The sequence below is a fragment of the Asparagus officinalis genome, chromosome 1 (assembly GCF_001876935.1).
Source record: "Asparagus officinalis chromosome 1, Aspof.V1, whole genome shotgun sequence".
In the NCBI taxonomy this organism is placed as follows: domain Eukaryota; kingdom Viridiplantae; phylum Streptophyta; class Magnoliopsida; order Asparagales; family Asparagaceae; genus Asparagus; species Asparagus officinalis.
The window spans coordinates 23,777,098-23,789,866 of NC_033794.1; the positions used below are offsets into that span (position 1 = coordinate 23,777,098).

Genomic DNA, 12,769 nt, shown 5'->3' on the forward strand with positions numbered 1-12,769 from the left:
GGGGACTGATTTCAGAGCACTTAATTTGGGGGATGATTTCAAAATAAAAAGATTCTGGGGACTAATTTCAAAATATGAAAGATTTTGGGTACTAATACCGAAAAAACCCTCCAGAATGTTAGTACTGAGTCTCATGATTTGTAGTTGCAAGCGGTAGATGGATCGGCATGTTTACATAGCTGTGGTTGTCTAATGCAAAGCAAAGGTGGGGACATGTTTGAAAATTCAACAAAATTTAACTTTGATATCCTAAACTTAACAAAAAATAAATAAACTTTCATATCCCAAATTTCAACAAAAACTTGAGTTAGGGGGTACAAAAGTTGATTCTATTAATGTTGAACTTTAGGATGGTTTTTAGGCAAAAAGAATTATAATAGCGTATTGAAACTAAATTCTCTTGAATTTCAGGATATTTTTTATAGGCAAGAAAATATGTAGGGTAGCAGAGGGAAAAACGAGGTTAACTTTGAAGTATGTATGTGTAAATTATCATATATAGAAAGGTTTGTGAAAGGCTACACCTGCGGTATCATGGTCTACAATTTTTTTTAAAAATTATGGTGTGCTTGGGAGATGACTAAGGGAAGGGAATTTTTTTTTCCTTCCTTCCCTTCCCCTTCTTTACCCACCAATTTGGGGGGTAATATTTTAGTTCAATTTTCCCCTCATTCCCCTCCTCTACCCTTCTAAATAGAACTCCCAAACAAAGATAAACCAAAATTTTCCTTCCCCTTCCGGACTAGGGTTGTCAAACGGATGGTTTTGGTGGGTTTTGGTTAGGTTTTGGTTGGGTCATAAATGAGTGGGCACGTTTGTGACCACTTGACCATTTATAACCCATTTAGCATTTGCTAAATGGGTCACTTCTTATCCACTTACTAAATGGGTGGTTCATGGGTGACCTAATAACCCATTTAGTTATGATGTTTTTATATATATGTAAGTTTCAGGGGTCTTCTTGTAAACTTTCAGGGGGTTTTCTGTAAATTTTAAGGGGGTTTTCTACAAATTTTTAGGGGATTTTTTATAAACTTGCAGGGGGGTTTTGGTAAACTTCTCACTGCAAAAACCCTCAATTGCCAATTTATACGACAAAAAACTCATGCAAAAGCCTTCAGAGACCATCATAAACATGAAATCTTTAGCCTCTACAAACATTTTCAATTCAACCAAACCACAAACAAGCGCTTGATAACTTTCAGAGTTCGGATAACATCCTTTTAAGCTTCATTACCTTTAAGAGCTCGATCCTCTCTCTAACTCTCCTTTGCTTGCGAAGACCCGAAATCAAAACATTAAATATTACAGTATCAGGATAACATTTCTCTCTTTCCAATCTGTCGCACAACTCTAAATAAAACCACCGTGTGAACTCATAATGAATGTTTAGCAATGATCACATAAAAAAAATAATGATGAGAATAATGTACATCCGATCATTTTAACATGCTCAAGGATCTCAGCTTCAAGACAGCACATTGATTACATGAAGGCTGTAATCCACGGGGTTTATAAAGTCTTTGATGTTGCTAATGATATCCTTATCATATGGATTCGAAAACCTTATTTTTGAAGAGTTCCCTGTGGAAAAACATACATAAAGAGCCACCAATTAGTAACCAATTAAATTCAAGCAGAATCTTGTGTAGTTTTAATTTGATTTCAATATATTTGCCTGGCTGAGATTGGACGACTAATTGAAACTCAAGATATTTCTTCCGGTTAATCTGATTACTAGCAAGTATTAATACACAGAACCAAGATATACAGAAGCAACAATCATAAAAGGAACTAGAGAACTTACACATTCATCAGCTTTGATATTGGCACAGATGCAATATATATTCCATATCAAGAATACCACCTAGTATATTGGACAAATTGTCACGGTCAGAGGATATTAATAGCATGTTACTTCTATTAACCAATCAAAGATTTTAAAAAAATCCCACCAAGTTTGAAATGGTTGATGCATCGGCACACATCTCTTCTCAATCCACAAGCTCAATGGTACGTAACGTAATATCAGTTAATTTCATCACCTATCTCTCCAACTCTGTCCAAATGAAACTATCAAAATCAACACACCTCTTTAAATCTAATAATATTATTGGTGTCAGATAAAGTACCAATTTTTTTCCATGTTCCCAAAAGAGCGTAACAGAACAAAAATGGACCAATCGCCAAAAATAGCATCATGCCCATAAAAAGATTTGATCCCTCCTTTATTTGATCTTTCAGTGCCTTTTAGGTTCATTTTCCATCAATGTTATCAAGAGAGAAAAGGAAGAGAGAAAATACCTCAAAGAAAATACACATCTAGATTTCACCTTCAGATTTAAAATTTTGAATATCACTAAAATCATGCACCAACAGATGTCATTCTTCAATATCTTCCAAAGCTGCATTTAGATCTATGTTAGTCTAATATAACACATGTACACCATAAATTTACAGAAGGTAATAAGTAAAAGTAAGCAACTTACAAGGAACCCCATCTAACCAAGAACCAAGGTATATTTGAGCTTCGGCATTTTCCGGAAGAAAACGATTGCGATACTTATCAAGCACACAACCAGCTTTGCTGAAAACAGATTTAGAGGCCATTGAAGTAACATGGATACTGAGTATATCACGAGCCATCATGGATAATTGAGGACGCTTCTCAGAATCTACTTTCCAATATTCAAGAACATTCAGATTCTCATTTTTCTTCCAAAAAAGCATCTTTTCATCTAAATACTCTTCTAATTCAAACTTGGTGCTACTGACTGAAACTAGTTGGCTCTCAAACTGTTCAAACTCAAGCATCTCATCATCACGAACATCTACAAAGGCCTCTTCCGAACTACTACTGACCATGCATATATCATTTGGTGCTCTCTCATATTCTTTATAAAGAAGCTTTAGCTTATCCAAGATAGTCACCACATGAGTAGAACCAAGACCCACTATTTGAAAACAAAACTCCACATATTTCACCTTATAACGGGGGTCTAAGATGCATGCAAAGGATAAAATCTTGCTATAACACTTTCAATATTTATTACTTTTTCTCCATATCACTTGCCATGGATTTTATGTCTTCATCTTCACTTATCATCTCCTCCTTTATGCATTTTTGTATCTTCCAAACTCCACCAAAATACAAGTTAAAAGTTGGGTATTTACTTCCAGAAAAAAGAGTACACACTTCATAAAAAGGTTTCAAGAACTTTGCTATTTTTTCAACATTTACCCATTCTTCAGTTGATGGACAAAATGTAAAATTTGAATCGATTATCTTCAATTTCTCAAATGCCCGACGAAAAGGTAAAACACTCTCTAACATTAAAAAGGTGGAATTCCACCTATTAGACAGATCTTGCTGAATTTTCTTTGCACTAACTGAACAAGTTTGTTCGATACACTCTGCAAATTTTTTCTTCCTTCCAGGGGACTCTTTACATGTTTAATGCATTCTCTAAACTTGGATAAAGATTTATCAATTACTTTTAAACCATCTTGTACAACAAGATTTAAAATGTGAGCACAACATCGTACATGCAAAAATTCACCATTGGAGACAAAATGCTCCCTTAAAGTAGGATGATCTTTCAAAATTTTCATAAAAGCATCATTATATGATGCATTATCCAATGTAACAGTAAAAAATTCTTTTTTCTATGCCCCAATCATTCAGTAAATAAAATAGCTTCTCTACTAAAATTGCCCCACTATATGGAGGTGAAATATGAAACAAAACTAATATTTTGTTTTGTAAAATCCATTGCTCATCAATGTAATATGCAGTGAGAGACATGTAGTAATCTGATGTTGAAGAGGTCCACAAGTCTGTAGTTATACTGATTCTGCTAAGAACTAGCTTCAAAGTTTGTTTAAGATTTTTTTTTCTTTATTGTACAACTTAAGCAAATCAGCTTTAGTGGTGTTCCTCGAGATATGCTTGACTTCAGGATTTAAAAATGTATGTAACTTGCGTATCCCTTTATGTTCTACAAAACAGAATGAATAACCATGCAATGCAATGACGCTAGCCAACATTTCTCTGTAATTATCTTGATCTAATGGCATAGTTTTCCATGATGAATCAGCCTCATCTATATCCCGTTTTGGGTAAGAATGAATATGCCTCAACATATTTGTGGTACCATGACCACTAACATAAACTTGGTCACATTTCTTGCACTGAACTTTAGCTTTCCCATCACTATCAACAGGCAACTCGGTAATACTCCCAAACTTTTGATTTTTCTCTTCTTTTACGTTTAGATATAGTTTCATTATCAGCTTCACTACCATCATCACATGCAGTAAATTCATTCAAAAACATAGTAACTGAAACAAGAAAAATAACTTTGTAATATCAAATCAAATGTCAAAAATTAATAAAATAGCTTCATATATAACAAATAACTACAATAAGAAAAAGAATACTATCCAACAAATTCCAACACAAGATCCATGTCAATATCAATTTTTTGCTAAACATAGGAGCCACACATCATACACATGGTAAGGAGAAAATGGCATAACAATATTGCTCAATAATCAACAGATATTGCTTAGAACCAGTTAACCATTATTATAAGCATCCTTCCATAGCTGTACATATAAATTAAAAATTATACCTACTAAAAAGGTCGATTCGAGTATAGATTAATCCTAGTCTCTTAGATACAGTTTTTTCAACAAGACAAGACAATTGAGAACTCCCAATGCACCAAAGAATCCAATCACTCCTGTAGCCAATACAACAGCAAAAACCATAATGATCGAGTACCCAATACAGATTACTACAGATGCTGTCTCACTCGGTCCTCTTAGATCAAGCACTAGGTATTTTACTGAGTAAATAAACACATATAAGCCATTTGAGCCTGAAGCAAAGAATGCTTTCCACCCCATCGAAGATGAATGATCGATGATGCGGTTGGAAATTCAAACTTTTCAAATTAAACCAAAATTTTAGCAAAATTTATCAATCCAATATGATCTCAAGACTAAAACATACTACAAAGCTCCTCAATTTATAACATTAACGCCCATAAGAATAAAAGACTCAAGAAAATCCCAAAACTGAAAGGAGACAGGATTAAAAAACCCCAAATTGAAAGAAGGCAAGATCAAGAAACCCTACTAAGAATGTACCTCAAAATCTAGTGATTAGTTCGATTGAAGACCTGAATGTTGTAATAGCTCGATCAAAGGCCTGAATTTGAACAGGAGAGACGCTCGAACTAGACTCAAACACTAATCATTGCCTCCACAAGTTGAAGATTCGATTCTCCTGTTGATCAAGAGGAACTATGACTCGATCGGAGAGAGATGAGGAAACTCGATGGGGAGAGGTGCAATTGAGCGCTTGAGAGGAGAGAGAGGAACTAGGGCTCGAGCGTTTGAGAAAGAGGGGAGAAAGGAGAACGCGTGGGTGTGGCCCGTGGGGGGCGGATCAGATTGGGTTGGTTACGGGCGGGCCTGGTTATGAACCATTTAGGCTGTATGGAAGCAATACCCACCCATTTAGGACCCGCTTCGTTAAGTAGGTAGGTATAGTTAGACTATTTTGTGGGTGGGTATGGGTAGATTATTGGGTTTGGGTCTAGATTGTCACCCCTACCCTTCCCTTCTCTACCCTCCATCCAAACAGGCTAAGGGTAGGAAGATAAATTTATCCATATCCAAACTGAGAAAGAAAAAAGGGATACATGGCATTAATGTATAGCGAGTGGCTAAAAAACACACACCCCCAAAAATATAAATAAATAAATACAACTATACAAGACATCAATTTTCCTTATCTTTAGCTCCCGCTTCATCTTCTGAGAAAGGGAAAAATAATTTCCCTTTCCAGAGGCCCCAAAATAACACCAAAATCATTCTCTCTCTCTCCCTAAATCAGGTTTGTGTTTTTATTAAAAAAAGGTATAACTGGTGTTCCATCCCCCAAATGTTATAGTTGAAGGAATATTCCCTCTAGTTCAAATGGGTGCTAATCAGGGGGTCTAATCTCAAACAACTTATATATCTAGGGTGGCTAAGATCAATTTCAGTGATTTGGGGGACTAATTTCATACAACTTATATGATTTGGGGACCTAATAGCAATTTCAATGAGTTGGGAGACTAATCTCAAAATATGAAATATTTGAGGGAGTAACATCAATATCCCTGTCACAAATTGCTTTGAATGGATGACTTGAAAGTTTTTGTGACTACAGTAGTTGTGAAATTATAATGTTTGTTTAGTTGTTTTTTTAATTGTAAACTGTTGAGGCGTTCCTTTCTACAAACTGTTTTTATCTATTTTACTTTATTTTTCTTGCACAGGATCTTGTTTTGCGCTTGGGAATCCACAGGAAACTAAATCGTCATAGAGGCTGCGTGAACACTGTAAGCTTCAATGCAGATGGTGATACTCTAGTGTCAGGATCTGATGATAGAATGGTGATCTTGTGGGATTGGAACACTGGGAAGGTTAAGCTATCATTCCATTCTTGCCACTCAAATAATATTTTTCAAGCACGATTCATGCCTGATACTAATGATCGGACCCTTGTCACATGTGCTGCTGATGGGGAGGTATATACTGATTGATTTACATATGCTTTTCTTAGATCTTTCTAATGCTGTGTTTGCAAGTTGATGTTCTAATAAAGCAAAAAGGTCAATTGCAGATAGACCCCATGTAGTTCTATTGGTGCGAATAGACCTTGTACTATTTGCCCAAGTGCGGATAGACACGCTGTCCATTTCTTTTTTACTCATAAAAGAGGCAAGTAAGTTTGCTCAGGGGTTCTATCCGCACCAATTGAACTACAAGGGGTCTATTTGCAATTGGGCAATAGTGTACGGGGGTCTAACCGCAATTAACCCAACGAAAATTTAACAGCCTGCTTTATAAATTATGCGACCAGGTGAGACTTGCTCAGATACGAGAAGCTGGACATGTGGCTACTAAAATGCTAGCGCAGCATGAAGGCCAAGCTCATAAGTTGGCAATCGAACCGGGAAATCCTCATATATTTTATAGCTGTGGAGAAGATGGTTTGGTTCAGCGTGTAGGTACTTCTGTGTGGTTGCATCTTTCAACCTACTTATACGTTTTCGTTAACCTTATTATTCTCTCCTGCAGTTTGACCTCAGAACAGAATCCGCTACGGAACTCTTTGTATGCAAATCCTTTCAAGATAAATCATCCTACATGCCTATTGTTCATCTAAATGCTATAGTGATAGATCCAAGGGATAGCAATAACTTTGCAATTGCAGGATCAGATGAGTATGCTCGGCTTTATGACATTCGCAAGTACAAAGGGAACGGGTCAACTGACTTTGGTCAGCCGGTTGACTGCTTCTGCCCTCAGCGTTTGATCGGTCATAATCAAATTGGGATTACAGGATTGGCATTCTCGGATAAAAGTGAACTTCTTTCCTCCTATAATGATGAGTTTATTTATCTTTTCTCCAAGGACCAAGGTCTTGGACCCTATCCAACGCTATCACATGCCAAGGATGCTGAATCGATGCCCAGGGTTTTTAAGGGGCATCGCAACTGTGATACAGTCAAAGGGGTGAACTTTTATGGTCCCAACTGTGAGTATGTGGTTAGTGGATCAGACTGTGGCCGAATATTTATCTGGAGGAAAAAGGATGGGGAGCTCTTACGTGCGATGGAAGGAGATAAACACGTGGTTAATTGTATTGAACCTCACCCTTATACCACAGCAATTGCAAGTAGTGGTATCGAGAATGACATCAAAATATGGACTCCCAATGCCATCGAGCGGGCACAACCGGTCAATATGGATGAGGTATGTAACTTTTGGCTACCCAGTTGTGTTTTTGGTATATTTAGGTATTAGTCCCTCAAATCTTCAATAACTTCATATAAGTCCCTCAAGTCTTTGAAATTGCTTCTAGTCCTGCAAATCCAAGGGGCCTTGCAATTTAGTCCCGCAATGATAAGAATACCACTCAGTTTATGTTCCTTCCCTTCAAAAATAATTAGTTGAAGGGTACCTTGGTCATTAGGGGAAAGCCCCCTAGGATTTGAAGGACATATGAGTAATTTCAAGGAGTTGTGGGAGTAATATGGAGTTGTTGAAGATTTGAGGGACTAATACTAACCCTTTTGTTTTTCCATGTTTTCTAGTTTCGAAGTGCTGCTACCATTTGGTTGTTTATAACCTTAATTTGGACATATAATTTAATTTGCTTTTGCTCGTATATAATTCGACTAGATATTGGCAAGAAGATACTACTTTTTTACTTGTAACTTTTAGGGAGAATATTCATATAATTTAAGAAATCAAGATTTTCTTATAAACTTGCAAGCAGGATATTGAATCGGATCATGCAAAAATCAACATGGATCATTCAATCTGAGAACCCTCCTTGTAATTCATGCCTGCAACCTTTAAAATGAGGTCTTAATTCGAGTGTTGTGTTGGTTTATATCTTTGTTTTTGTTTTTCATAAATATGTATGTTTTTACTAACAGGGTAATTAGGTTCATGGGTTGGAAGTATGACTCATAGTGGTCAACAGTATAAACCCATTCTACAGATGGTTAAACACCTTGGTGCTTCTGTGAAAGAAAATGCATCAGCACATTACACAATTTTTATTCAAAAGTTATTAATATCAACTGCTTTCCTAATTTTATTTGTTGTAACAATCTCAAATATAACCAAAAGTTAAACATACAAACTTTTTATTTTGAATGAGCAGAATTGACCTGCATGTTCGCTGCAGCATTTGTGTAAGAAAATTCAAAATTTTAATAAGTTAAATCATTTGGTTTTAAAATGCACAATATATCAAACTATTAGAACACAAATATAGCAAAGTTATAATGAAATATACATATATCAAACTATTAGAACAAAAACATAGCAAAGTTATAACAAAATGTACCAACTTATGCATTATACTAAACTCTAGAAAGACAAAGTGAATTTAAAAATAATCTGGTAAAGTATTTTGGATGTAAGAGTGATTTTGCAAGTGGGTGGGTTTAAGAATAACTAGTGATAAAATCTTGGGCTTATAGACATAAATCCCTTTTCTGAATGATGCTACCATTAAAAAATAAATAAAATGACAAGCATTTTGTTAAAATATATACCATGCAAATAACTACTCATAACAAAAAAGCTAAAATAAAAAAATAGCAAGCTACATCATATATTACGTAGTTTATGAGGTGAATTTAAAATTAATTTTTTTCAAGTATTTTGGGTCTAAAAATTGATTTTAGAAGCGAATGTGTTTAAAAATAGTTGCTGATAAAATTTGGGTATATAGGTAAAAGAACCTTGTTTTAAAGTGTGTGGGTTTAAAAATAAATGTGGTAAAACTTAGGTTTGTAGGGGAAAAAATTCATATATAGTTCGCCATGTCGCGCAAGTGTTAAAAACGGAAAAACATTAATGTTTATGATGAAGTTTTCCTTGGTCTAAAAGTAACTTTGGAAGCGAGTGAGTTAATTTTGAGTATATTAGCAAAAAATACCTTGGGAAGTATGTAAGTTCAAAAGTTTATGGGGTGAAAAATCTGGATGGGATATATTAATTCGAAGAGTGACTTTAAAAGTGGATGACTTTAAAAATAAACAAGGTCAAACTTTGGGTTTATAAGTAAAAAAGTTGTATTAGGCCAATTTAAAATTAGATGGGTTTTATTTTTGCACTCATAGAGGAAAAAGCAAAATACTGAAAATTTAGGAGCTTGAACTTGTGACCTCTGGGCCATAAATGGAAGCTCTATATCGCCATTGCACATTCCTTTTAATAAACAAGCTCTTACATTGCTCTGTATATTAAATTATTCGAGAAAGCCTTCAACTATGCACTATTCGTCTCCAATAATTTTACTATATACGAGTCATATTGACTTGCGTGATGCCGCAGCTTTAGTTTGAAATAAGTCACAATAAATAATGATTTAAATATTTGATCTTAAAAAATCTTACACCTAACCACTTAGAGAAAAATATAGCAAGTTTCACCAAAAAAAACTGAAACTAAACTGTTGAAAAAACAAAATGTCTTAATTTAATTTGACTAGATATCTTAGGTCTAAGAATGATTTTGGAAGGGGGGCGGGTTTTAAAATATATTGGGTTTTTTTTTTGGATTTTTTTTGGGGGAGGGATCGGGATGGTGGGGGGCTTTGGTTTATAGACAAATAATTCCTTGTGGAAACGGGTGAGTATAAAAATAAATAGGGATAGAACTTTGAGTTTTCACGCAAAATTTCATTTACAATTTGTGATGACGCAACATTAGTGTGAGAAAGCCAAATAAGTTTAGCAATTTGTTTAAAAATACGCCACATATCCACGCATTTTGAACTAAACATAGCAGATTACAACAATACAACAACTTAAAATAAGTTTGAGTCTAAGATTGTTTTGGAAGTTGGGTGTATAAAAATAAATGGAGGCTGGTTTCATTGTCATAAAATCTTTTTCAGAAGTGGACAGGTTTAAAATAAATAAGAACAGAACTTTGGGTTCATAGGCAAAAGACTCTTTGAAAGTTGGTGAGCTAAAAAATAAATTTGGGTAAAACTTGGTTTACGAGCAAAAAAACCTAGTTAAACTTTGGGACTGAGTGGGTTTAAAAATTAATGTGGGTAAAGCTTTGAGTCTATATCCAACCTTGGAAGCAGATGGGCTCAAAAGTAAATTGGGGTAAAACTTTGGGCTTAGTTGTCAGAAGTAAAAATTTGTTGAACTTTGGGTTTATGGCAAATAACCATAGAACATAGTAAAAGTTTAGAACTTCGTGGGATTAAAAACTGCTATGGGTAAAGCTTTGGGTTTACGAACAAAAATCCGACCTTAGAAGTAAGTAGGCTTAATAGTAATTTGGGATAAATTTCGGGTTTAGTTGTAGAAGGAAAAATTTACAAAATATCTGACTTTGACACAAGTCGAACCCTATGCCCTCTTCTTTCCCTTCAGAGGCTCATACCATTGGACCATTTGTTTTCTTGCAATTATTACACATTTCTATATGACAGAATTAACGGGGATGAACTGTAGCTAAGCATTGCTTATCCCCATTAACTTTAGTATATAGTATATATATGTAATGATGCAAAAACAACACCATCTTTTGCATCATCGGATTTGTGGAAACAAAGAATACAACTTCTTGTTTTAAATATTTACACTCACAATCAAACATATGCGATATCTGCATGTATATATTTTTGCAGACTTTAGAAGCCCTAACGTACATAAAATTTATATCTTAAGTACAATGTACTGTGAAAAACAAGTTCACGCTGTTCCCATGTATCTAGATCGTAGAATATGGAACTGAGACGATGTCTTCCTTTTCACCCTCACATCTGTATCCATAGATCATAGTGGAAAATCCTCCATGAATGTTTGCCTTCATAGGCTTTTTAGGTTCCTGTCACACGCTTGATACAACTTAAAAAGAGAAAAAAAAAATCAATGTCTAAGTGTCTTCAACCTTCTTTTTCTAGAGACTCACCATTAACATTTGCATTGTTTCGATGATTAGGCGAAGAATGGGAGTCCAACCTCTGATCCTTTGAGAACTTTGAAAATATGACACTGACCTGACGATACTTGGTTTATAATTGCCTTTTAATGCTCGTAAAGTTGATGATGTAGTCCCTCTCTTCTACTTTTTATTTTTAAATTTAACAATCTGATAAATATGCATTTTGTCCAGAGATCCTAAAAACAAAATCTGCAACTATAATTTCACATTCTGCACTATTGGAGTTAAAAACTATCCTATTAAGTAAGACTCAACTATATAATGCATGTAGAGTTGCATGTGGAATTTCGATGTGTAATTCTGCACTCTATGTTCTGATTCCTGATGGAATTGATTGGTTTGACATATTGGTGATTCTGACTATGATGCCAATGGCAACTATGACGATGATGACATTGATTGGGATGATGTCGATGATCATGACGGTTATTCTGGCGATGATGGGGATGACTATGACATCACTGTTGATGACATGGGTTGCTAACAATAGTTGAAGAAGAACAAGAGCAGGGTCAGATTTAGCCGGTTTGCATTTCCTGAGCAGCTGATTGCTCAGGTATTGGCACAGCAGAGGTGGGGGCATAGCCGAGGAGCGCGGAGGGAAGAAAGCTCAGCTGAAAACCGAGGTATAGTTGATCTTTTAATGGATTATACAGAAGGTGATGACTCATCAGATGATGATAGTGAAGGTGATACCTCTGGAAGTCCAGGAGATTGTACGGTCAGCTAAGGTGACTCCAAAACTACAGAAGAAACTCCGTGAACACTTGTTAATGGAAGTGGGTTTTGGGGGGAAGTTTCATTACTAAGTAATTATTATGTTCGCGTAGCTTGAAGGTTGCTTGCATTGCAGCTTTTGGTTTGTTTTTAAGTTTGTAAATAGCCGCTTCACTATCAGCATACTGTACTCTGTTGCAGAAAGATACATGAATATATTATCTGCTAACAGCTTTTTGCTTCATTGGTCTTTGCCTACGAGAGGTGTCAAAAGAAGCAGCCCCCTAGCGAAGCCAGCGGAGGGCAGAGGATGGTCATGGCCTCCCCTAGATTTTGGAAAAATATACAACTTTATAAGTTACATATATAGTCTTTGTAGATTAAGTTGTGGGTTATCTGCTTAACTAACTCAAGTTAGGAGTACAAACAAGTCTAATATATTACCCCTTCGTCTACCGTAGGAGTGCAGATGGACCTAATTAAAAAGCCCATTACTCTTTTGATA

General features: G+C 35.4%; 1 protein-coding gene across 1 annotated transcript in view; it reads left to right on the top strand.

Moving 5' to 3' along the window:
- LOC109821434 (DDB1- and CUL4-associated factor 8-like) overlaps positions 1-12,508 on the top strand; it is a 12,932-nt gene extending 424 nt beyond the window's left edge. The window contains exons 2-5 of the mRNA XM_020387619.1: positions 6,333-6,584; positions 6,920-7,063; positions 7,138-7,815; positions 12,038-12,508. Coding sequence (XP_020243208.1) covers positions 6,333-6,584; positions 6,920-7,063; positions 7,138-7,815; positions 12,038-12,277 — 1,314 coding nt within the window. The 3' untranslated portion in view covers positions 12,278-12,508. The remainder of the gene's footprint in view (positions 1-6,332; positions 6,585-6,919; positions 7,064-7,137; positions 7,816-12,037) is intronic.